The sequence below is a fragment of the Triturus cristatus genome, chromosome 11 (genome assembly GCF_964204655.1).
Source record: "Triturus cristatus chromosome 11, aTriCri1.1, whole genome shotgun sequence".
Taxonomy (NCBI): Eukaryota; Metazoa; Chordata; class Amphibia; order Caudata; family Salamandridae; genus Triturus; species Triturus cristatus.
This window is the reverse complement of record NC_140594.1, coordinates 636739865-636767373: the sequence shown is the minus strand read 5'-3', so window position 1 is coordinate 636767373 and position 27509 is coordinate 636739865. Positions and strand designations below refer to the sequence as shown.

The window sequence follows — 27509 nt, the reverse complement described above, 5'->3', positions numbered from 1 at the left end:
TTCCAAACAGTAGTGAACCCAAGCCCAGTCATAAGCAAGGTACCCCAGTTTTAGGCCTCCAGTGTGGTCTATATTTCTTAAGGAAAGCCAGCTCCATGTTTCTCCACCTTCCAATTCGGTAGCCACTACCGTTGTACTTTTTGTACGTCCACAGGATCCACAGACTTTAGCAAAGACAACCAAAACCAAAAAGGAGAAGTAGTGTAAATGATAGAATAAGAAAGTGGACAGAGCCTGGGGCCGTATGCGTCAAATGAGGAACAGTGGATGCCAGTCTCATTGTATCACCACAATAAGGATTCTGTAACACTTATTTGTGTCTTCCATGCAGGACCCACTGCCTTCTTAACTGCCAAGAATTTACTGTGAAAGTTTAAGGGGCCTGGTTCACAGAGAAGGCAGTAAAGCCGCAATTATGTGCGAATGCAAATGTACAGTGTTCTGGAATGTGCAAATATTTCAAGGAATAAATATGGAAAGCTGTACCAGGCGTCTTCATATAACTTCAAAGGACATTTAACATTCTCAGGGGGATCCTTCCTATTCCTGTTTCTAAGAGTTCTCCACAGCACAGGAGGCATAGGAATGTTGTACAGACACACAGCTTCCCTAAGGAGTAATACCTTCTCTTGCACCCCCACCAAATTTGGAACTGAATCCTTTCCCCTTTCCACCCTGCAAAGGGGAATTACGTCAGGCCTTGTCTGGAGTCAAAGTCTCCCCCTTTTCAGGGTAGAAAAAGAAAGGGGAAGCGTGCATGCTGACTAACAGTGATGTTTGTGGATGCTTGCAAACTTCCAAGGCAAATCATGCCTTGGAACTCCCACTGTTCCACCTCTGGAGCAGGTGGATTTAAGGGTGCTGAGAACTTCACAGATCAAGTACATAGATTTATGCCTGACTCAAATACCTTTGTGAATTGAATTCCCTGGGATTTATAAAACTGCTAAATTCGGTCAAAAACTTGTGTTTTACGGTGGAACTTTCCTTTGTGACTAGGCCCCACTGCTCCACAGAGATCAGCCCTGAGTTTACAACAAAGAGCCATGTTAACATATTTCTCTCCTATTCAGTGATGTGGGGTAAATCAGATTCCCTTGTGGGCAGCACCGGCCTGTCCTTAAGGACAGAGGGCCACCCCCCACCTTTTTCCAGACTTGAAGAGTGTCTGTCAGGCTGAGCAAAGGTCAGCCTGACAGACACTCTTCACGTTCAGGTCAGACGGCCAGGTGCTGTACTTGCGCTAAATGTGCAGGCGCCTGGCGGCCTGAACTGAACTTTGCTGGGCTGAAGATATCACAGACCTGTGGGCGTGACCTCCTCAGCCCAGCAAAGCGCTTGGTAGTCCTCCCCCAAATGACAATGGAGAGCGTCACTGATGGCCTCTGACTTGGGCGCTTTAGTTATAAGCCCTAAAGCGCCCAGGGTTGAGTGTCCATCAGTGAGGCTTGTTACAGAGTAGGTTGGGGTCAGCAGTCTTACCCATCCCTCTGTGACGAGTAAGGAACTGCTGCATCCTCTCATTGGCTGGTTCATAACAAGATTGGCTAATGAGATGTGGTGGCAGTTTCCAATCACCAGGAACGACCAAGGCATCCCTCCAGCCACCCAAGATCACCCCTGCTGCGGCCTAGTAAATTGCATTTTTGTTAAATGTTTGGTGCATGCGTGCTTCTGTGTATGTATCAGTGTATGTGTATTTGTGAGTGCCTTCTGTGAATAGAATTTTGTAGGTGTGTATGTACTTGTGAATGGTGCGTGTTTGTGAACACATGTGAATGCATCAGTGTGAGAGTGTGCAATTGTGCATATGTGGCCTTCCACCCTGCCCTCCCACTGCACAAATTACCAGCCGCCACTGCTTATGGGTCGTTGCTGATGTAAGAGCGATGTGGGAACGCAGTCACCTAGAAAATCTGCGTGTGAATGGCGCACCCATATTACGGGGCTGGAGATGGTGTTAACTTCAAAAGCTATGAGGTAATATGTCCCTAGAGACAAGTTTAAAAAAGCAAGCATTCAAAATACTGGCAATAAGAAAGACTGACTCAAAAAAGGAGTTTGAGATCAGAAATTTGGGAAAAAAAACAAAGGTTAATTAAAATATAAAGTGCAAGACAGAAGTAGGAAAAGGCACTATGCAGTTGAAATTCTCATTAATTCAGTCAAAATACATAGTAGATATTTTGCCTCAAAGGGTCTCAGTTAAGGACAATACACATTAAGCACAATCAGGTGAAATAAGCTAACTCCATAATATGCAGCAAATAAATAGAAAATACAGCAGGCATCCCTAGAGGCTCAGGAAAGAGTCAAGGGGTTATATAGCTATTTTCGGCATAGAAAACCTGAAAACTGCAAAATAAGCATGGTGTGAACGACTTTCTGACAAATCACAATTCGTATTTAAAAATGTCACAAACCCTACTTCCTTAGCACTTAGCCCCCTACATTAATATTGATTCACCCCTTCGCACCTAATGTGGTACGCAGGTGCTAGAACAAACTAGTTACATAAACAATAAAAACAATTGTGACTAAATGCAATAAGTGTGCTGGAAGGAAAAGCCTTAGAAAGGCTTTCTCCAGAATTCTCTTGCAACAATATGCCATGCAAAATAAACAGTTCACATCTTGCTGCATATAGTGTCAAACGAGAAATAAAAACGTAATATGAATATCATGATGTGGCATCCATTTTAGACAAGATGCTGCCCTGCCAAGTACCACGCATCAGGCGTTAGACTAATGCATTTCAGTGTGGTGATCGAATCCTCACACTGAAATGCACTCACACATTTATAGCGCCTCCTCAGCTGCCTGGAGCGCTGTTACCACTGTGTGAGTACAGTGAACAAGCTAGTGGCAGATAGCAATACATGAAAGTGTTTGAGGCTTTAAATAGAAAGGTGCGACTAGTCGTTTTTCATTGCTCACATTGGTGTAATTTCTGATATTTATATTTTTCTCTCATTTTCATTGCTTGATTTTTGCTCACGAGAAAGTGTCACTCATAGTCGTTGAATGTCACTCATAATTACACTGAAATTATGAAAATGTGACACATATGCAATCTGAAACCTTGGCAGCTTTGAAGATGCCGCTGAGGACTTACTGAGGTCGAATAATTCTAAGTTAGAAAAACACATTAGAACCCATCATAATTATTTAGTTTAAATTGCCACAGGTCTATATTACATATGTGTGATTTGAAATGGAGAACAACTAATATTAATGTACATATATGGTACAAAATGTGGAAACACTTTAACAGTGCCTGATATCTGGATTGACCTACATGTCTTCTCACGATCAACCACAGCCTCAGTTCACTAGGCCTTAATTTTCACTTATAGACTCACATAGTGCTTCAGTATCCATAGTGAATGGAAACCACTATCCTGGAATGCTTGATCAGCAGATTGCCTCACTGCTGTACTGAAGACCAATGCTAATTGCTGAATCTCTCTAGAGTCTGGCACAGTGAAGTAGGCATGTATGATGTATATGGTTTCCTTTAAGAATTCTTTCACATATCTCAGCATATTCCTTCATCCCTCGTTCTGCTACTCTCACCCAGCTAGAAACTTCCAGGGCGAAAATCAACATGAGCACTCCAGTCACGAGTAGCTCAGTGTCACTTCACCTCTCTCCCACAACACTTCCAGGCTTACCCTCCTCTCTTCCACTCACTCAGGGCTTTCAATCCATAAACTTCCACACATCCTCCATTTGGTTGATCAAGCCCAGGAACCAGGAGTGGCTCCTCCGTTATGGCGGTGGAGCGTCACCCCACTGTTGAGAGCCAGCAGAGGCAAACGTGAAAAATAAAATGATAATAAACCAATTTTATTATCATTTTATTTTTTACTAAGCCGGAGCCAGCCGAGTCTTAGGGCGGGGAGGGGCAGGGCCATACTGACGGAGAGCAGAGTGGTGGACACTGCAAGTGGGCATTTCAATTTGGCCGGCTGTCTTTGGCCAGCCAAACCGACATGTAAACTTTGATTTCTCCAACCCGAGCTGAGTTGCACAGCTGCGTGGAGAACAGGCTCCCTTTACCTTAGCAACTATCAAACCAGCTTGCTCAGACCAATACCAGCACTTCTCTCATGCTGGATAATAGTATTCCCAGCATGAGAGCAATATCTGGATTAGTGTCTGGGAGCCTGTGCAGTGCGCACCAGCCTGTGGATTGCTGGGAGGCCGGAATCATGAAAGGAGCACAGGAGCAGAAAAGCACCGAGGCGGCAGCCAGCAGCAGCTGGTAAGCACTCTTTTATATTTGTTCCTGTTATTTCCCGTATGCTTTTTTTTAATTTCCACCGCGCTGCCCACCACTTGTCATTGAGAGAAGCTGCCAACGCCTGGAACTGTGCTCTACTCTCGTCCGTGTGTGCACAACCCTAAAGCCAGCTCCCAACTCCAGTGTTTCCTGGAAATCCTCCAGATCCTGCCTTCAAAGGCACCAAATATGTTTGGGCCAATTTACACCGAGAGTTGTGGTGTGGCCATCATTACTTTCGGATCAAGCCCCAACTTTGAGCACTATTGATTGTTAGGGTTCCACATAGGGTCATCAGGTAAACATATTTCTTACTTCGGGTTTTCCACCAACAGGTCTTAATGGGCCTTGTAAAGTGTATATGCCATGTCGGCCATCCGACTAAGCCCCTACCACTTATGCTTTTTCAGGAATAATGTATGTAAACAGTAATAGTTTCATAAACATACTGCATATCTAAACCCTTCTCAGATTTAGTTAATTAGGGTCAACACAAATGTCACATGCTCAAATAAAGCATCATACATAAGTTTCAAATGGGTGTGGCCTGATGAGCAGGCAAGATGGGTGCTGTTCTGTAGAGCTCCGCGAGTGAGCCCTACATAATTTCTCCTGCGATCTGTCCATCATCCTGCAAACACCCGACACTCCTTGCCACGGGTGTCTGGAGAAGTGAGGCACCTGCAGCCACTCTCATTTGTCGGCGGCAAGCCGAGGAGGACTGGACAAAGAGAGAGTGAGTGTGCGGCCTTCCGCAGAAGCCATGGACTGTCCTGATTGCAGTGGGCAGCCAGCCCGCAGAGACCCTCGTAGCGGCTGTTAGGGAGGGTATCCTGCAGATGAGGGCCCGGGTAGAGTAATACTGCAGAGTGAGAGTGAAGAGGCAGAACCCTCGCTCAGAGACATTATGGCCACTATCCATGGCATTCGGGCAACGCTGGAGCCTCTAGAGTCGAAAATAGACACTGTTGCTATAGAGGTCACTCTTTTGCAGGCCGACTTTAGAAAGGTCAATGGGAGAACCACGCAAACTAAAAAACTCGGGCACAATTCAAAGATGAGTAGAAAACTCTTAAAGCAAAGGTTGAACAACTGCAGAGAGAAAGTGTGGCAGTTCAGGAGGGACTGGAGGACATCGAGAGTCACTCCAGATGCAACAATATCTGTGTGGTGGGGTTACCGGAACAGGCAAAGGGGCCTAGTGTTGAGCTGTTCTTTGAAGAGTTTATTCTCTGCATGTTAAAACCCAAGGAACAGTTGAAATTCTTTCCCATAGAGCAGACCCACTGGACGCCTGTCTGGCCGCCACAGTCCGAGGCCCTGCCAAGAATCATCATTGTACTCATCTTTAATCACAGGGATAGAGATGTAATCATTCAGGCAGCACGTACCTAGGACAAACTTCAATTCAAAAGCACAATGGTGCAGATCTACCCTGATTTCACCCTGAAAGTCCAGCAGCAGTGAAGGAGATTCTGGGAAGTGAAGAGTAAACTGCAAGAAGTGAAGTATATACAGTTGTGCCCTACATGCATTGGGATACTACATGAGGGCAAAGCCTGGACCTTCAACACACCAGAGGAAGCATGGGACTGGCTCGAGGGCTGGTGAACTGTGTGGAGACAAAGCTATGGAATGGGCAGAGGGAGACTTGACTGGTTGGTCCCTAGTTCGGGGCCCGTGAGAGCAATGGAGGTGACAGTCCTCAGTCGCAAGAACGGTCTGAGGTCGGCAGAGATGCATCACTGAGTAACCTCCACACAGATGGGAGGGGACTGTTGATGCAGGTACCAAGGAGGATCAACGTGATGTACCAGTTGTCAACAAGAAGGTGCTCTTGTTAGCCTGACCGGTAGGTAGTTGTTGGGGCAACAGGCACTCTGTTTTGGGGGTTGACAGGTAGTTTGGAGCATGTATTGCAAGAGACATCAAGGGTATAAGTTGGGAGGGGGAGTTCTAGTTACCCTGTCATTAGTGTGCTTACATTTCACAACCTTGGGCCTGATAAAAGGTGCTCTGGGGCTGGATGCCCCTGGACTAAGCAGGCTTTATTCTCAATGCCTCACAGAGCAATTCTCCCTCAAGGATGCAGGGGGGTAAATTAACTTTTATGTCATGGAACGTGTATGGCCTGGGGAGAAAATTAGGAGAGGGATTGTCATGCAGAGCTTGGGCCGACACTGTCCGGATACTGTACTGATGCAAGAAGCTCACCTGAAGGGGACTGAAAATAGGATGCTCCCTAACAACGCGCAGAGAATGTCTGCCCACGCGGGCATCACCTCGGACTCAACGGGGTGAGGATCCTGCTAAAGAGTTCAACACCTTTTACTTCACATCACACCTGGGTTTGTGGTCAGGGGAGATATGTTGCCCAATCAGGTACCTGGAATGGGATAAACTTGAATGTAAGTGCAGTGTATGTTCCACCTACATTGAAGCAAATACTGAGAGAATTTGGTGATGTGCTGCTCCAGTTACTAGAGGGGATTCTCATATTAGGGGGCAACCGCAAGCATATCCTTAAGAATTATATAGATCGGGATCCCCTGGGAGGAAGAGGGCCACCAACACAATTCTTGGAGAACTTTCTGGAGGCTGTGGGGCTGGGAGACATTTGGCAGACTCTTAATCCAGGGAGAGATAAAACAATTCACATACTACTCGAGGACCCATCATACAATTACACGAAAGATTACTTCCTCACTACATATGCATCCTTGGCAGGTTCCCGTATGCCAAGATTGTGGCGCGAGGGATATCAGCCCACGCTCCACTTTGGGTGGAACTCCATAGTCCTCTCTCGGCGATCAAGGGTGGATGGAAACTAAACCCTTGGTACCTAAAAAACAAGTAATTACGGACAGAATACGGGATAGCACCAGACTCTACTTTATAGAAAATGTGGGGAAGTTGGAGCCAGTAGTCACGCTGTGTCAGGCCTTTGACACAGTCCTGCGGGGCCAAGCCATGCCACTGATAGCAGCGAAAAAAGAGGATATGAGAATGGATGCATAGGCTAGAGGGAGAAATCTTTGACTAGTATGACAACGGGGAAAACGCCTTACAATCTGGTAGAAAAGCCGGGCCGCTGCACTGCTCTCCCTACTCAAATGAGGATGTATTAAGTGGGAGGTGGCTTCTGGCCTTGTTGCGTAAAAGGGAGCGGGAAACAAGCTTTATCCATGAGCTGCGTACAGAGTACGGAAGGGTGATCGGCGAAAATGGGCAATTTGCAGAGTGGTTTGCAAGATATTATCAATCCCTGCATAGTAAGTCTACCACTAGAACTGCAACTGACATAAGGAAGTTCTTGAGAGATAAGGATACAAGAGCTCACAGCTGAAGCAAAATATTCAATGGAGGCGGATATGAGCGAAGAGGAGATCATATTAGCTATTAGAGACATTCAGGCGAGGAAAGAAAAGGGCCCGAATGAACTCTCTGCGGAGCTATATAGGAAACTTGCAAGCGAGTTTGGCCCTCATCTGTGCAGCATGTTTAGAGAAGCAAGGCATTTTCTCACATGACCAGAGGTTGGCCACCAACATAATGATCCTCAAGGAAGGGAAGCCCCCTATGGACTGTGCCTACCACAGGCCGATCTCACTACGAAATATGCAGTGTAAAATTCTCGCCAAACTCATGGCCACCCAGTTGAGAGGAGTCAAACGGATGTTAATACACCCTACCAATAGGGTTTTATGCCACACAGAGGGACGTGGTTGAATTTCAGACAGCTGTATTTCTACATTGAGGGTATCACGATGTGGACTGAACCGACAGTGGTCCTGTCGCTAGACGCGGCCAAAGCCTTTGACACTCTTGTATAGAGGTATATGTGGGGTGTGCTGAAGAGCATGGGTTTGGGTCCTAACTATGGTGGATGGGTCAAACGTATGTACAGCCAACCTCTAACACAGACAAGATTTAATGGGGTATGGTCCAGCCCGTTCCCGCTACATCAGAGCATCAGACAGGGGTGCTCGTTGCCACTGATGCTATTTGCCCTGACACTGGAGCCCTTAGCATGCTGGGTGCATGATGACTCATTGGTGAGTGGTTTGGACTGGGGAGCAGTATTGGAAAATAGAATCTCACTCTACACCGTTGATATTTTCTTATATGTGACTAATCCCAAAGTCTCCATCCCCAGGCTATTCCATATGTTCCATCTTTACAGGACCTACTCGGGGTATAAGATAAATTGGAGGGAATCCCTTCTCGACACCCTGTATGCATGGACCACGAGGCAGAGCCTCCTGGGTTGGTGGTGGAGGAAGAGGGCTTCAAATACCTTGGCCTCTATGTTACTAAGTGGTCTGATCTCTTCATCTTGGTCAACCTCTACTCCGTTCTGAAACGTTTTAAAGCGGATGTACAACATTGAAGAACGCTCCTGTTCTCGCTCCTTGGAAGAGCGGCAATGTACAAAATAATTAACCTTCCAAAACTTCTCTAAGCATTGCAAAATATGCAGTATAGAGTTCCACCCAAGTTTTTTAGGTGCGTCAATCAGACACTTCAGCAGCTTTTATGGCATGGGAGGACGGTCAGGATAGCGCTCACCAAACTCACAAGGGGTGGCACGATGTGGCATTGCCCTCCCCGAAGTGGAGAGGTATTATTGAGCTTCCCAATTGATAATTAAAAATGAACGGGCCTTCTCTCCCCTGACAGAACACTCAATCAGGCCAGATCATACGGCTCTGGGTCGTTGGGGCATTATACTACAGAAGGGGTTGCAGGTCTCTCCCTTCATTGACAAGGATAACGGCATCTATTTGGTGGGTGGCAGACAGGTTTCTGGGATGGAAGGGGAGGCCCACTGAGATGACTCCGCTCTGGGACAGCGACATGCTGGCTGTGGAGGGGAAACTCAGATGATTTCATTGTTGCGACTTGATTGGCATCTCAACAATGGGCGATGTGTGGAGAGGGGAAGGTGCAGTCTCCTGGAAGGTGTTGCGGGAGGAATATGAGATGGCACTTAAGGAATTCTTTTGATACCACCAGCTGCGTCACGCTCTGTTAATACATGTGGAGTGGGGCACGCAGCTGGAAGACAAGCGATCACACTCCTAGGAAGCTGGTGAATAATGCCCCCAACCCCTTTATAAGTTGAAAGTGGTTTTGGAGGCTGACATTGGGGAACCAGAAGAGGAGGAATGGGAAGAGGCAATACGGTCACCCAGAGAAGTAGCGATCAGAGCGTGTTTCCAGCTGGTTCACCCGCGCCTGTTACCCAGGTCCTACAACACGAGGGTGCTCATGCACAAAACGGGACGGGCTCTCACCTATAGGTGTGCTAGGGGATGTGGGCTGCTGGGGGGTTTTCTACATACTCTCTGGGACTGTCCAAGGCTTGAGAGCTTCTGGGCAGGGGTAAAGGAGAGTCTTCGGCCTGGCGCCGGCCTATGCACAGAGATCTCAGTCAAGACGATCCTCTTAAACATCTAGGGGAAGAGGGACCATGCAAATACCCTAGACTTTTGTCTACCCTGATAGAAGTGGCCAAGCGTAATATTGTCTGCATGTGGTGATCATTGATCCACTAAGTTTAGAGGAGTGGAAAGTCGGCATGGATTGTTGCATGGCATCGGAGTGGCAAGTCTATGAAGGCAGAGGCTGCCCCAATAAATGGGGGAAAATATGGAAAATGTGGGGAAGTTATTGGAACATCACAGATGAATCACTGATACTGGAGTAAATGGCCTGTTGACTAGAAGAACACTTGTGACATGTACTTCTTTGTTTGTCAAGGGGCAATAGGTGGGGGGGGGGGAGAATCAGGTTGTTAAAATGCTGCATTGTTGTGTTATCCTGCGAGGTACAGTGTGCTGACATGGTTCTTTGGTTGTATTCTTAAACAAAGTATATATATTTTTTAGAAAAAATAAATACTTACGTTTTAGTCCCAGGCAGGCAGTGAGTTCATATGTTGTTACATATTGTCTTATTTTTTTATCCAATGCGTTAAAAATGTTCTCAACTGCTAATAATGTCTCCCCACGGTTATTTTTCCATTCAGACAACCTAATAGGAGACAAAGTATATGTTTAAGTTAAAAAACTATTAATAGATTTTAGACCATGCTTATTTCTATTGGTTGCTACTTGTTCTATTGAGGCAACTTCACATCAATGTTCAGATTATAAAAAACATATCCAAGAACACTCTTTATGAAATATCGTTTTTTAATTCAGTCTTAGAAACGTTAATGGGAGACTGTGGTGGAGTTGGAAAGGGAGGATATGGAAAGAGAGAGAGAAAGCAAAATAAAACTGCAAGAGGTGGATCATGTTTTCCTCACACAATCTAACCTACCAATTACCAAGCAAAAGTCCAATAGGGGCGTATCAATAACAATATCTTATACGGTATGTGAAGCTGTTAGTCAGACCATGTGACATACAGGCCTTTGTCCAAAAAGATCTGCAAGGCGGAGATATGGTGTATTCAAGAGAGTACTCAACATGCTAGAGGAAGAAGGATGCAGAACCGTGTTGGCACGGATGTCAAGTGGATTAAACTATTATAGATGCTATTGCATGGTTAGGTGTCAATGATCCTCCGAAGGAAAACCTGTAAGTGAAGGGGTTACATACATGGTCACTGAGGCTGCTGATGACACAGTTGACTGTCACTCCACAAATACTGCAGCAAACAAGTGTGGTAGGAGGTTTGCCAGAGAAGGGCGTCTGAAAAAAAATCAGCATGCCATAGGTAATGACAGTTTAAATCTTCTAGCAATTTATCACCAAGGATGCGTTTACCCCAGGGCTTTACAACAATGTCAATCCTAATTCAAACTCAAAATGTGAGCTTATGAAGCCTTTTTAAACTATAAAAACATTATTGCTCATTTCCATCACACACATCTAAAACCACTAAAACAACAGAGAGAGGAAAAGTCTTAGCACTCTCCAGTTATTTTACAATCAATAACATAAAGGCTTTCTCTTACAAATAAGACTTATCCAATATGATACTTAATATCCTGGCTGAAAGGCGAAGTTGTTTCTGAAAGATTAAATAAACCTTTAATCCCCATTAAGTAACATGGACTGCGTGGCATCATACATTGTTCCAATTTTCTTAATCTGAAGTGCAAAGGCCTTAGATCCTTCCACCAAAGCATTCTAGCATATCATTGGGATCTCCTCCAAAGGCGACAAGGAATATAAGACCTAAGTCAAAGGGACTATGACAACAAATTACAAGAGCAAGTGCCAAGCTGCACCCTGGGCCTGTAATATTACAGTGGAAAGCATAGTGTCATACTAGGACCCTTTAACTGTTGTAAGCTAATTTATGTGCCTTGATCGAACAGCTCTGCCTCATATTTAGGCTGTGAGACTCTTTTCATGAAAATACGTTTATAAGTGTTATAGAAGAGAGCCCCCCAAAGCAAGTATAGTAATTTCTATTGAAACAAAATGTCGCTCCCAGTTCTAGCTGGAACAAAATAAAGAGGCATACCTATTAGTATTGGCCCACTTGCTTAAGCTTACAGCCTGCCCGGCAATATGTGAATTTAAGATGTTTTAGTGAAAAGATCAATGTTTTAGCTTTGTTCACAGTACAAAACTTGCGGAAGTCATCCAATTTCAGCGAAACCCCCAGAGGTGTTTAATCCATAGTCACTAAATCAAGCGCATAGCATAGGCAAGGAATAACCAATCTCCCTACTGTAGGTGAAACAGAATCTGTACCTTGAAATGTCTGGGTGAGATTCACCAAACAGAAGCTGAAAAGGGCTGGGCCAACACACCATTACTTTACGCCGTTTTATAGCAGTAAGTTTGTGAAGTTTGAATACTCGAAAACTGAAGGCTATACATATATATACATACATATATTATCTACTGGCGGTCGCCAGTAGATAGTTATAGTTAGGACCGTGTTTCCATAGGAAATCCGCAACATTCTATTTGGAATAACTTTGGCGCCGGTTGACGAATCCTCGCAAAATTTTCAAAATAGGTGGGGCGCTCCGCTCCGCTCCTACCCTGAAAGTCTCGGGGTGATTCGTCAAGCGGGGGCCGAGAAAAAAGGGGGGTCCCAAAACACGTTTTCCCCATGCATTTTTCCATAGGGACCTTTAGTCCAAGGCACAGCCCGAACGGCTGAACAGAATTACTTGAAATTTGGCAGAGAGGTAGTCCTCAGGTCAGGGAAGTGCCTTTTGCAGGTCTGGTGTCAATCTGTTCAGTAGTTCCTGAGAAAATCAAAAGTAAAATCATATATATATGTGGGCGGAGCCTAACCACACATCTCATCCTGAGATCTGATTGGCTGTCAGCACTTCATCCAAGAAGTGTTGGCAGCCATCTTGGGACCAATATACATGATAGCACCTCATTAAAAAGCATTGCAGTTAATAGAAGGTTTTAAGACTTTAGTTACATTATAAATCATTTGTTGATGGTACCATACTCATTTTAGGAATTGTGGTATGTTCTAAGGTGATTTCACCATGTGAAAAAGCCTTCTGCTGGGATATCATGATTGAGAGAAAAATATTTTCTCATGCTTTTCCCACAGAGGTTTGGAAGGTGATCTATAAGCTAAACTGAGAGCATATTTTCTGTAAATTCACATTATCTTTCTCAGTCATGTGAGAATGAAGTCTGACATTCTCAGTAAAACATGTACATCCAACAAGGGCAGAGATTGTCAGTTGATTCCTTTATGTTCTACTGCAGCTTCCCAGAGTGTTCCAAAGAACAACTAGAGCGCTAACAGTCCTACTTATGATAAACGTATGGCACACCTGAAGCCATCTTGCTTGGATTAAAGTGGTAACTCTTAAAACATTTCATTTAAAAAGGAACAAAATGAGGGGGTTCATTTTTCCATAAAAAGTATGATTAGTGCTGCAGAAAGAAAAATTAGGGCACATTTTGAGTGACTTCTCAAATCCTCTTCTATTTCATTAAACAATTCTGACATGCAGACTGAAACATGCACTTTCAATACCAGCAGCAGTTTTCCCTGGTGAGCAGTAGCTTTACTACAGTGATCTAATGAGCAAAAAGAGTGCTAACATTCTGAATTTATGGCAAATGTGTGACAAATCTGAATGCCTTCTTGATGGAATCAAAGTAAAAAACTGAAAGTATTTCCTACTGAGGAGACTGCAGTAAATGAGGAAATTAGGAAACTTCATAACAAATAAGTCTCCCAAGATGGCCACCAGAGACAAAAGAGCCCAAATGTAGCCCAAATATCACCCAGATGTAGCCCAAGTATAGCCCAATGACAGAATGTCCCAGAGTGTTCTTAAAAACAACTAGAGCGCTTACTGTCTTCATTATGACAAAAGTATGGCACACCTGAAGCCATCTTGATTGGAATAAACTGGTAACACTTAAAACATTTAATTTAAAAAGGAACACAATGAGGGGGTTCATTTTGCCATAGAAATTATGATTAATGCTGAAGAAAGAAAATGAGGGCACATTTTGAGTGACTTCTCAAATCCTCTTCTATTTCATTAAAAAATTCTGACATGCAGACTGAAACATGCACTTTTAATACCAGGAGCAGACTTCCATGGTGAACAGTAGTTTTACTACAGTGATCTAATGAGCAACTAGAGTGCCAACATTCAGAATTTATGGCAAATGTGTGACATATCTGAATACCTTCATGATGGAATCAAAGTAAAAAACTGAAAGCCTTTCCTACTGAGGAGACTGCAGTACATGAGGAAATTAGGAAACTTCATAACAAATAAATCTCCCAAAATGGCCACCGGAGACAAAAGAGCCCAAATGTAGCCCAAAATCACCCAGATGTAGCCCAAATATAGCCCAATGACAGAAGTGTGCAAAACACTTATTATTTTGTGTTTTTGCAGTGTTATATAGTGCAGACTTGTCAGGTATTGGAGTGCTTTACATGAGCATTGGTTACATCACACAAGAACTAATTCATTTTGGTTGTAGACATGGGAAGACTAAGTGATTTGACCAGAATCACAGAATGTCGAGCTGAAGCAGAAACTCCAACCTGGTCCCCAGTTCCAAAGTCTGCAGTTCTGGAAGTAACACCACATCCTCTCCCCTAAGTGCAACATTTAATCAAGTGGTCAACTGGATAAAAAAACATAAAGATAACAAATAATTTAAAAGTGCTTTGTCGCTATTTGAAAACTCAGAAAATATGTCCTTATTTTAGTCTTTTAGAGCACTGACCATAATTTTGATGCCAATAAGACCCTCTCATATATGTAATTTCTAAAGGAAATGCTCTAGGTATTACAGTTTTGATTACATCAAGATGACGTCAGGTGTTCCACACTTTTGTAATAAATATAGAATGTTAGCAATCTAGTTGTTCATTAGGATACTGTTGAGAGGCAGAGGCCAGGGGCACGGACTCTGAAAATTGAAGGCAGGTAGGAGGGTGCAAAGGCAACAACTTAACCACACTGAGCAGGCAGGAAGGGCCGTGGCAGCACAACAGACTATGGAGGGCAGTGGAAAGGGGGGCAGGGGCAACAAACCAACAATACAGGACTTGCAAGAGAGGCTGTGTTAATGTAATAGACCATTGTGGGCAGAAGGAAGAGGCAATGGTAGTACAACCATACATGCCAACAGACCCGATTCAGCCAGGAAATGTCCAATGTTTTTAAGCTCAAATGGGCTTTATTTGATCTGTCTCCTGTCTACAATCTCCTCTTTTTCAATGTAACTCAAAGGGGAAAATCAATACCCCAGCTTTTTTTCAAAATCTCCCTCTTACCAAGTTCATAATGTTCGCAAGTATGGTACATTGGATCATGGAAGGAAATGGGGTAGGGACATGGACTTGGATAACAGAGGACAGGAGGGACATGGAGAGGTGCACCAAACTGACCCTGCAGGGGACCATCAGGGTTTGCAGCAGCACAATACACCACACAGGGCATGCGGGACGGGAGTGCAGCACAACAATCCATAGAAAGTAAGAGGGAGGGGACAGGACCATGCACATGGACAACAGAGAACAGAGGGGCAAGAGGCAATGGTAGCTAGCTGACCATAATGGACAGACAGGAGAGAAAGCTGCAGCATAACAGACCATAAAGGGCAGGAGGGACGGATCAGGGGCATTACAATGGAACAGACAAGCCAGGAGAAAGGGAGTAGGGGTCTGCACATGTAAACAGAGGGCTGGGGCAAGGGGGCAGGGCAGGAGCAGCAAGATAGCCATGGAGGTCAGGCAGGATGGGCACTAGAAGCAAGACACACCATGAAGAGCAACAGTGAGACTGTGATGGCATACACACAGACCATGGAGGGAAGGTGGGAGGGGGTCAGGGGCAGCTTACTGACCACACAGGGAAGGTGGGAGGGGCCATGGCAGCACAGAAGACCATGCATGGCAAGTGGGAGGGTTATTGGCAGCACAATGGCTATGATGGGCAAGAAGGAGGGTGCAGGGGCATGCACAAAGGACGATGGAGGATAGAAGGGAGGGTCAGGACCTGTGCACAGACAAGAAAGTTCAGGGGAAGGGGCCTCACAACAGACCGCACGGGGCAGGCAGGAGGAGCAGTTGCAGCACAACAGACCAGGGAGGGCAGAAGGGTGTGGCAGTACAGTGGACCATGTGGACAGGAGGAAGAGGATAGGGGCATGGCATGTGGACAGGCTGGGTGGAGGTGGCAGGAACAGGTTACAGTCATCTGACAATGCTAGGCAGGTGGGAGGGGAGTGGCAGCTCAACAGAACACTCAGAGTAGATAGGAGTGGCAGGTCCATGGAACATGGTGGGCAAAAAGGATGGAGCAGGGGCATGCACAAAGACATCGGAGGGCAGGGGGAAGGAGAATAGGGGCAGCAAGCTAAGCACAGAGTTTAAGCAGGAGGTCAATGATGGGACATAGAATTGGGCAATGGAGGGCAGGAGGAGTGGACTGGTACATCATACTAAATTGAGGGCAATGGCAGCACATCAGACCATGCATGGCAGGAGGGAGAAGGCTAGTCCATGGATTCACACAACAGAGGATAGGGAGGAGGGGGATGGGGCAGCAAGCTAACTGTTCAGAGAAGGCGGGTATTAGGAACTTTATTGTTTTTAAAACATGTGTCTGTGCGAACTACTTAAAATATGAACAAGTATGCAGCATAATCTCACTTTTATTCAGGAAGAAGAGGACGTTTGTGACTGTGACTCCGGGCTCACTTGGCAGAAACACCCCCTGACCCTCCACCCCCTATCGCAAAATGTAATGCCCGTGAAAAGGGTAGGTGAACACAGTGTTATATAGAACATAGTCCTGAGAGCACGATTGAAAATGAAAACTAGATATAGTGTATGGTATAAACTATGCACCAAAAAGTGTGATATAAGATGAACCGGGCGTGAAATATAATATGCAATACATTGTGTGCAATGACAGATTCATTGGAGAGCGCGAGATAGCACAGGCACTAGCACGTGCTATGCGATATGCGCCTTGGAGTGTAATATGCACAGGGCAGTGTTGTGTAACCTAACTAGTCTCTAAAGTTGTAATATAAAATATGTGCTGGGGAGTGTAACGTTGCATATGCACTGTGACAAAGATATGGATCCCAGATTGTAATATGTATGGCATAGCACTGTGCATTATAACATAGGCATCGAGGAAGGCACGTTAGATGGGGCAATATAACCCGTGCGAAGACAAGTGTGGCATGACATATTCACGGGGTGGTGTTACAGTGCACATGGGCTAGAGAGTGTCATAGCATATGCACTAGCTAGTGGAATACAACACAGAGGTGTGTGGCACTCAGCAGGCAATGGTGGGTGTAACACAGCATTGGGCTCTGCCAGGAGCGCGCTGTGACTCTCAAGTGATTTTCGTCCCCTTTCCAGAGAGTAAAATAAAAAGTTTTACACATCCGGCAGTGGATGTGTGTTTTATTAATCGTGAGGGGGGTTTCTTGCATAGTTTTGGTCGAATTTTTGTCGAATCCCCTTTGAATGGCTTGGTGTGCATGTGTATTAAATGTGCCCATCAATAGCTACCCATGTTTGTATAAATAAAGGACAAGGGTGTCTACCGGGATTAGGCACGGTAGGGCATCAGACATGTCAGAGCTTCACTAGTTGTGTAAATACATTCCACGTGGATTCATTGTATGCATAGTCGCCTTTTAATGAATATCACGCAAATTGTCATGGTGATAGGTACGTACGGTTTGTCCAGCATGTCCTAGGTGTGTCTATAAATATATATTTTTTTAAAATAATAAAAAACAGTGGCCGGCCCTGGGGATTGGGGTCAAAAAAATATAATTAGGAGACAGGCCCTGGGGGATGGGGTCATCAGGGCCAATAAATTAGAATGAGAAGGGGAACCACACAGCCCCCCTTCTTAAAAAATTAAAATAAATAAAAGACTGGCATCGTGCCGGAGGCGACGCCCCCTCCTTGCAGCACTCTGCAAACGCGCCCCCTGGCGAGTTGTAAGTTGGGGAATTAATTCCTCTTCAATACTGAGGGTCCCTGAGGGTCAACTAGCCCAACAGGCATCTCCAGTATGCGCCAGGGAGCTGCGCTGCAGACAGGTGTTCTGAGGCCAAGCCCCTTTTTACACCTCTCTGCAACGCAGCTCTGTGGCGCTTACTGGAGGTACCTAGTGGTCTAGTTTGACCCTAGGGACCCTTAGGATTCAAGGGGACTTAATCTCCCAACTTAGAACAGCCACAGGGCGTGTTTACACAGTGGTGAAGGGAGGGGACGGGGCCTGAGGTGACGTGTGCAAACACGCACTATGGCACGTTTTAAATTGGGGATATAATTTCCCTTCAATACTGAGGGCCCCTGGGGGCTAACTAGCCCACCAAGTGCTTCCAGTAAGCGCCACTGAGCTGCATTGCAGAGAGGTGGTCCAGGCCGTGCCACTTTTTACACCTCTCTGCAACGCAGCTCTGTGGCACTTACTGGAGGTACCTAGTGGGCTAGTTGGACCCTAGGGACCCTCAGGATTCAAATGAACTTAATCTTCCAACTAAAAACGGACACAGGTCGTGTTTACACAGTGGTGAAGGGAGGGGACGGGGCCTGAGTTAACGTGTGCAAAAACGCCCTGTGGCCTGTTTTAAGAGGTAGTTTTAATCCCCCTGCCCTATTATATACTAGGGGTTTACAGAGGAGGTCATGCTAATCACAGGGGGACCCCAACGCATAATGTTCCCTAGTGTATGTAGGTGTTTTCACTGTATTCTAAGTGTCTTTTAACATAGCACTGGCTCTAGGACTGGTTAGTCAGACTCAGTTACCACCAGTATCCGTCTGAAAAAGTTGAGGGTACAGGATGATTTTGCAACAAGGCTTCTTTCTGCTCTTCTTTTTGTTCTTTCTGCACGTTATCCTTCTTCCTGCATTTTTCTTCGTCTTTGAGGACTTCTGTTGCTTCTTTCTGCACTTCTTTTTTTTCTTTCTGTGCATTTTTTCTTCTTTCTTCACATGTCCTATCTCTGTAGACATAGTTAGAAATTAGCATTTAAAAAACCTTTGAAATTCACAGAAAAAAACATAGGTTTCAGGCACGTTATAGTTAGGAATTAGCATTTAAAAAACCTCAGAAATTCACTGAAAAAACCATAGGTTTCAGGGGTGTTATAGTTAGCTGGACTTTTCACTTGTACAAAACCATTGAAATTCCCCCGTTATAGTTAGTTCAGCTAACTATAACTTGCGCGCCCGCAATGCACTGCTGATGACGTCACATATTACATCACTCATGACATGGTCAGTGACATCACTCATGACATCACTGATGACATCTCAGATGACATTACTGATGACATCATCCTTGTGATAGAGTGGCAGACCTCCTCTCACACTAATATAACCTTTGATACACACATTCAAAAATAGAGACTACAATTTTCAAAACAATGGACATACCAATACCAGTTACAACAACCTCTTCAGTAATTCTAAGATCCACATACACATCCACTCATTCACCAACAGTCCTATACAGTCACTCATACATGTACTCACTCATCATATGTACTCATACACCTATACATCCTGTTACACAAAGCCACTCATCCATAGAGTTACTCACACACATAGTCACTCATGCTAATAAAGAATCAAACATACATTTACTTGCATATACAGTTTTACACACACCACCACACTTACTTCTACGGAAACTTACACATACTTAGTCTTTTAAACAATCACTTATAGAAACACATACTTATTCATACAGGAACTCTTTCAATCTCTCACTCTCACATATACTCACTTATATACACCAATAGTCACATATACTAGTTTAAAACATATGTAGTTACTCATAAAGACACTATTGAGACAGTCATTCACTCACTAACACACCCATACACACACTCATCCACCCATACAGTCCTGCACACATGCTGTCTTCAACACATACAAACAGTGAGTCACTCATTCATGCAACTATGCACTACGTAACACCCCCCACCGAACCATGCAGACACTTAGACTGATACTCAAAAAACCAACTAATAACCTATATAGACACCCATGTAGCTACTCACCAACCCATGCAGCCACTTATACACAAAGTGAGAGACTGATACAGATATTTACATATTTAAACATTACTCACTAAGCCATGTATTCACTATGATACACTTAATCAGTCAGTTACACAATCAATTTTTCAAAAACAAATCATCCATTTAGACACTTATATACCCATTTATTCTTCCATCGACCTTGAGATATACATATATAAAACATATTTAATTTTCAGAAAAACACACATTCACTGGATGATGTCATCAGTGATGTCATCAGTGATGTCATTTGAGATGTCATCAGTGATGTCATGAGTGATGTCACTGACCATGTCATAAGTGATGTAATATGTGACGTCATCAGCAGTGCATTGCGGGCGCGCGAGTTATAGTTAGCTGAACTAACTATAACGGGGGAATTTCAATGGTTCTGTACAAGTGAAAAGTCCAGCTAACTATAACACCCCTGAAACCTATGGTTTTTTCAGTGAATATATATATATATATATATATATATATATATTCACTTAAAAAACCATAGGTTTCACACATGTTATAGTTAGCTGGACATTTCCCTCGTAAAAAACCAATGAAATTCCCCCGTTATAGTTAGTGCAGGCAACTATAACTCACGCGACCGCAATCCTCTGCTGATGATGTCAGATATTACATCACTGTATTTAGACACTTATTTACCCATGTCTTCTTCCATTAATCTTTAGCTATACATATATTACAAATATTTATTTTTCAGAAAGACACATATGTCATCAGTGATGTAATATCTGACGTCATCAGCAAAGGATTGCGGTCGCGTGCGTTATATGATGATGGGATCAAAGTCGAAGCCATCTCCGGGAGAAGAACTCAATTTTTTATGTCAAGAGCGCAGACAAACTCTGCGCCCAAGACCTCAGGCAAATCTGGTTACATCAACTTCAAACGGAGACAGAGGCGCAAAGCAAATATCAAACGAGCAAAGACAAGGCAAAAGGAGGGGACGGGGTTATTGGCGCAACAAACAATAATGGATGAGCAGGTAGAAAATACCATAGTGAACCTATCTAACATCGAGCTCACAACACAGGAGAAAAATATTCTAAGATTGGGTCTATCATTTGCTCCGCGCAATAACTTTGATTATGCTACAACAAGAATTGATGTATACAAAGGAGTACGTAAATTGAAACTAAAAAAGCATTTCCTTATAAATATACCCAACCAAACAACTATGGGTGAAATCTCTACTCCAGATACCCAACGGGGAACGAACGCTTTAACCCAATCAGATACATCGCTTTTACAAATTATGCAGGATCTCAGCAATGAAAGCAACCCAACTGATCGAACTCTTAAAGCAAGTCCATTCAAACCCAAATCCTCCTTTAACCCAATCATGATCAGAGACTCCATCGATATCTTCCACGAAGCGGTGACCACCCAAATGAAGGAGTTGAATAGGAAAATACAATCCAAAACGAAGCATTATAATAAAGTTGGTCGGCAATACAAGCAGTTAACATCTAAACTACAAAAAAACAACAAGGAGATTGTAATTCGCAACAGTGACAAAGGTGGAAATATTGTTATTTGGCCAATGAGTGCATACAACAAGGAAGCATATAAGCAACTCAACGATCGCACATGTTACACGCGAACAACTATCAGTGACATGAAAATCACCTACAAAGATTTCCACCTTAAGCTCAACAAACGGAAAAATGCCAATCTGATCAGCAACGATGAATTCAAATTCCTAAAAAATGACAGTCCTACCACACCAACTATATACTTCATCCCGAAGATTCACAAAAACTACAACGATCCTCCTGGTAGGCCAATCATCAGTGCCAGAAACAGTCTGACGGAACATACAACCAAATACATTGACTATTATCTGCAGGAGTTTGTACAGAAATTACCATCTTATGTAAAAGATACCAGTGACTTCCTCAGAAAAATTTTGAACTTTGTGTGGCAGGACAATTATTTGCTTATTGCATTAGATGTAACATCTTTATACACTAGCATTGAACATGTGTCTGGCCTAGCAGCGATCCAACATTACCTTTCACAAAGATCAGTGCAGCATCTAGAACATAATCGCATGCTGGTTGAAATGACAGAATTTTGTTTACGGAATAACATTTTTATGTTCAACAGTCAACTTTACCAGCAAACTAGAGGCGTAGCTATGGGGGCCAGCTTCTCACCGAGCTATGCATGCCTGCATATGGGCAGATGGGAGGAGCTGGTCCTCAAGCAAGAACACCATGAATATGTCAATACTAATGTCAAAGTATGGTTAGGATATATTGATGATCTTTTTGTTATTTGGGAAGGTACTAGCCAGCAAGCTACTGACTTTATTGAAAAGATTAATGCTAATAGCATGAATTTACACTTTACTGCCACAGTCAGTGCCACACAAATTGAATTCTTAGACACCCAGGTGTATATAAAGAATGGCAAAATTGAAACCCGTCTTTTCAGAAAGAAGACGGCAGGCAACTCTACACTTCATGCGTCAAGTGCGCATCCTAAACATCTCATTAATAGCATCCCCTACGGGGAAATGCTAAGGATCAGACGCATTTGTAGCAACAATGATGATTTAGTGGCAGCACAAGAAGCAAGCAAACTTCGCTTCAAACAACGTGGCTACCAATCACATGTCATTGATAACGCCATCAAAAAATCTATGACGTTGAGTAGAGATGAAGTCATAAGGGACAAGAAATCTGTAAATATTTTGACTAATGCAAACTCCACTAATACCATAAGTATTAGCACTAAAGAAGACAATGAATTTCGCCTGATTGTGCAATATAATCAACAGCACAAAGCGTTAAACAAAATTCTTCAGCAGAATTGGCCTTTGGTACGAAGTGACCCAGTGATAGGACCCCTGCTACCGCAGAGGGTGTCCATCACTTATAGCAGGGCTCCCTCAATGAGGGATTTGCTTGTCAGAACAAGCCCTGAGGTGATTGATAGCAACAGTTGGATACAATCCATGAAAGGATTTTTTCGATGCAAAACATGTAAAGCATGCATCCAGGGAGTGAACACAAACACATATCAAACCCCCTTCAGCGATCACAATCACGTTATTTCCAAGCTACTCACGTGTAAAACTGAATTCGCGATATATGTACTTACATGTCCCTGCAAGCTGCGCTACATTGGCAGCACAAAGCTACCCGTGTACAAACGTATCCTTCAACACCTCAGGGCCATCACAAATCAGGACAATACCTACCCTGTCGCACGACATTTTAAAGAATGTCATCAATCCGATAATCGCAAAGTAAAATACTTTGTAATTGACACCGTACCACCGAGCAGGACGGGAGGCAACCGAGAGAACAAACTTAGAAAACTCGAAACTCGGTACATTTTACAGTTAGATACCAAACACCCGGCCGGTCTCAACGCTACTGAAGATTTATACACATGCTTGATCTAACTCAAAGAGAGGAAATATACGGTCACCATATGATTAGATTATATATAGCATTCAATGACATTCTCCATTTAGATTTAGAATATTCAGTCTTAGCACCCATCACTGACACTTGTATATAGCAAATATTTTTTAACTTTTTAGTCCTATAAGTTCGCAAATGGAAAACAATAATAATTTTTTTATGTGGTTATGTATTTTGTACAACTGTTTTAAGGTATTAATAAGATTTTGAATTCTTAGTCTTTTAATATATTTATTGTAAATTTGTTCTTAAATTGGCACCTATCCACATGTCACATTACAGGGATAGGTCAATAGATAGATAGTATTTTTAAGTTTTTTTAACACCTTTTATCTATTTATTAGCAATTTGCACTATGCTACGACACTGACTTATATTCATTTTACAAATGACATTTAGTCCCATATGTTTAGTCGTAGACGAACCTCAGTTGAATTTGTACAGACTATGTAACAGCATTGATGCACATATCACATTCCCTTTGATCTAGGACTACACCAGTGTCATGTAGTATCTAACTTTCTAAGTAGAGGGCGAGTGACCTCATTTGAGTATCGGTGCATTAAGGCATGGATATTTTCTAAATCAAACAATCAAACATCTATAGTAGATTGGCTATAATGCACGAATCCAAGGTGATATTACAATCAATCTCTCTACCTTTCCACTTGTCATTCTGCCTACATTAGAGCGCATGGGTATTGAAACCATGATCCAACAAACATCAAGTATCCCCCAACTAATGCAACAAATAATTCAAATTCACTGAATTATCGCATTATCGCGCAGCACATACTCCTAGGCTTCTTTGCACACATTTTGCACTTTACACTCAAAGCATTTTTTTTCAAGAACAATTGTTGTTATTTATTGTTATTGATTTTACTTTGATCGTGACGCAAAAAACAGAAGATAAAACATCAATTATGTTTGAAGACAGCATACTAAGTAAACAAACATGTGATAGAGTTTCTCAATAATTTTATGAGATTGTTACAAAATATATATTCAGGTTGACATTTTATGTAACTTTACCTGTCTCGTCACTAATATATGCTGCTCTTGTTGTTTATGTCCATTACGAGATTATCGCAGCAAGCTGATCACGTGGTCACGATCATACTGGCACTGTCACTTTAAAAAGGTGTTATCTCTCTTAGACCACTGTCATGTGATCAAGGCTCAGGCGAGCCGAAACGCGTAATGGCGACAGAGGAATAAAGATTTTTTTGCACTACAAGTTGGGTCCGTGCCTTTCTCTTCAGGAGAGCTGTCAGTTTGGAAAGCTACGGAGGAATAATCGTGATATATATATATATATATATATATATATACATATATGCATAGATACATATATATATACATACATATATATACATATTATCTACTGGCGGTCACCAGTAGATAGTTATAGTTAGGACCGAGTTCCCATAGGAAATCTGAAAATTCTATTTTGAATAACTTTGGCGCCGGTTGACTTATCTTCGTGAAATTTTCAAAACTAATGGGGCGCTCCGCTCAGCTCCTACCCTGAAAGTCTCGGGGTGATTCATCAAGCGGAGGCTGAGAAAAAAGGGGGGTCCCAAAACGCATTTTCCCATAGGACCTTTAGTCTAAGGTACAGCCCGAACGGCTGAACAGAATTACTTGAAATTTGGCAAAGAGGTAGTCCTCAGGTCAGGCATGTGCCTTTTGCATATATGGTGTCAATCTGTTCAGTAGTTCCTGAGAAAATTGCAGTTAAAAGTACATAAATATCTATATGCGCGCACAGTGCGCGCACGGTGCCGTGCGCTAGCGTAATTCTGAATGGTAGTTAGATGTCAGTCAACATTCGAATCGGTCGAAATCAGGAAGTGTCGGACACCATTTTGTGTGTGGCAGTGAAAAAGAAAGGTGGAGAACGTGAAAAGGGGGCAGGGTAGAGAGTTCCTGACCCCCTAGCCTTTGTCAGGGGGTCCCTGAAGGACCCCGAAGGGTGAAAAAAACATTTTTTTTTTTCAAAAAATCGCGGGGTGCGAGCATGGTGCGCGCACCCCTAGCTGCCATTTTGAGTTTTAGAGGCAGAAGAGAGCTAAAAACACAAGTGGAGAACGTGAAAAGGGGGCAGGGTAGATAGTTCCTGACCCCCTAGGCCTTCTCAGGGGGACCATGAAAGACCCCTTAGGTCCCAAAAAAAAAAAAAAACTTTATAAATATTGCAGGGTGCGCGCACGGTGCGCGCACGATGCACGCACGGCGGCAATAAATTCATAAAAAAAAGAATTAAAAATCAAGTTTAAGTGTTTAGATGTTGGTTGGCTCTAAAAAGAGCCGTTGTGTTCATTGAGTGTTTTTTTGTACCTACAAGTAAGTACCGATGCAGAGTCTAAAGTTCAAGAGGAAGACTCTGTTCCCTTCATCTGTGAAATTTACACCGTCTCCTCTATAAATGCCTTGCATGTTGTAACGCAAGTTGTTGTGGTATATAGAACCCATACCATAGTCTCTGAGGAAAGCAGAAACAGACTTATTGACGTGCTTTTTTGCTTTCTCAATCTGCGGACAATATTGGTTGGACCAGTTCCACTTTTGTCTTTGGCATATATTAGAATATACAAAGGTAGTTTGTGGAAAAAGTGACATCAATTGCACAAAGGTGTCCTTAACAAGCATTTCCAGACCTACCCCAGTTAAAGTGCCTAGGTCATTTCCACCACAGTGCACAATTATAAGGTCAGGCTGTGGGAGATGTAGAAAGGATTTCACCAAAGGCATTAATTGGTGCCACTTTAACCCTCTCTGACCAATCCATTTAATGTCTACATTTGGCAAAGCAAGGTCTTTCACAATACCTCTTTTTTCTGCATACTTTTCACTCTAGTAGACATAGCTATGACCTACAATCCACACTGTGAACATCTTTCAAGGAGATGTGGATGCACTCAGAAGGTGTCTTTCAGTAGAATGGCAATATGAAAAGAAAGATAGTTGTAAAATGGAGGCTTACATACTTTTTTTTTAATAAAACGAACTCATTGGCTGGTTCAGACCATTCAACACTAAAAACTAGGCTGTATGTTTAAATTTTTAAAAGCATGTTTTGTATTGGTTCAGAAAAATGTGTTCCCACAGAAGATTACTTTGGATATGCTGTTAGGTTTGAAAAGTCAAGCACTCTTGCTCTTTGGATTAGAAACATTGTGTGCTGAACTTCTGACCTCTCTGCTCACACCAGTGTTCCATGATCTGTTGCTATGGTAGCAGGCAGAAGTCATGTTGGGGGTAGGAATCATTTGGAAAGGGTTGAAATTTGAAACCAATAGAAATGTGTGTTTCCATTTAAAAAAATGTGGGAAGGAATGTGATTTGAAGTTAACAACATGTATATGTGTGAAAAAAGAGAGGGAGATTTTGCCATTTAGTGGTTCTGGTGAGAGGAGTACAGCTCAGAGATTCTGGCTCTGATAATCTGCTGTGTGAGTGGCACATTTCTTTCTCAACTAACTACTTTTAAAGGTAAGTTATGAATTTGAGAGGGGATGTATGGGGTGTATTTTGATATAAATAAGAGAAATGTGTTTCTTCTTTTAAAGTTGTGTTTTACATTTTATGTTTTGGAAGATATTTAACTGCCTTGAACTTGTAAGATATTATGGAGTATGTCTTCACCATAAGTTAAGGTGTACTGGTATCACCCAGGAATAATGTTTTGTGCCTAGAATCACACCATGAGTCTGTGTGCACACAGGAATTGTTGTCAGAGATTTAATTTGTGTTGCTCTGGTTCTGTAAGACTTGCACTCGTAGGAAAGGGGCAGCTTGTTTTCTTGAACTGTGATGGTTAGCATTCAGCAGAAATCACTATCTCACAGATGCGAGGCAAATGCTAACGCATTTCAAAACAACAGGGTAGATTTTCCTTCCACTCCTGCAATGGGTGAGGTAGTTCCTACATGTTCAAAACTGCAATTAACCCTTAGCACAGGTGATCTTACATACATCTATGCAGTCTTCATGCAGTTGTGCAAGCGTCCATGCAGATCTCTCTTGCACCTGACAATACACAGTCTCCAGAAACACACCCTTAGCACACAGCCAGCTGCTTCTCCTGCACTCCCATGCTTACTATTCAGCACTGTGTGGTATTTCAGATAACAGTGTGTAACGCTAACACATTCAACATCACCAAGGCTCATTTCCTTTGCTGTAGTCTAATCACTCACCCAGGTTCCACATGCT

General features: G+C 43.1%; 1 protein-coding gene across 4 annotated transcripts in view; it reads right to left on the bottom strand.

Annotated features, from left to right (window-relative positions):
• Positions 1-27509, bottom strand: part of LOC146785218 (uncharacterized) — a 1495909-nt gene that overhangs the window by 773178 nt on the left and 695222 nt on the right. For all 4 annotated transcript variants that reach the window (XM_085634134.1, XM_085634135.1, XM_085634133.1 and 1 more), the window contains exon 9: positions 10194-10321. In XM_085634134.1, coding sequence (XP_085490260.1) covers positions 10194-10321 — 128 coding nt within the window. The remainder of the gene's footprint in view (positions 1-10193; positions 10322-27509) is intronic.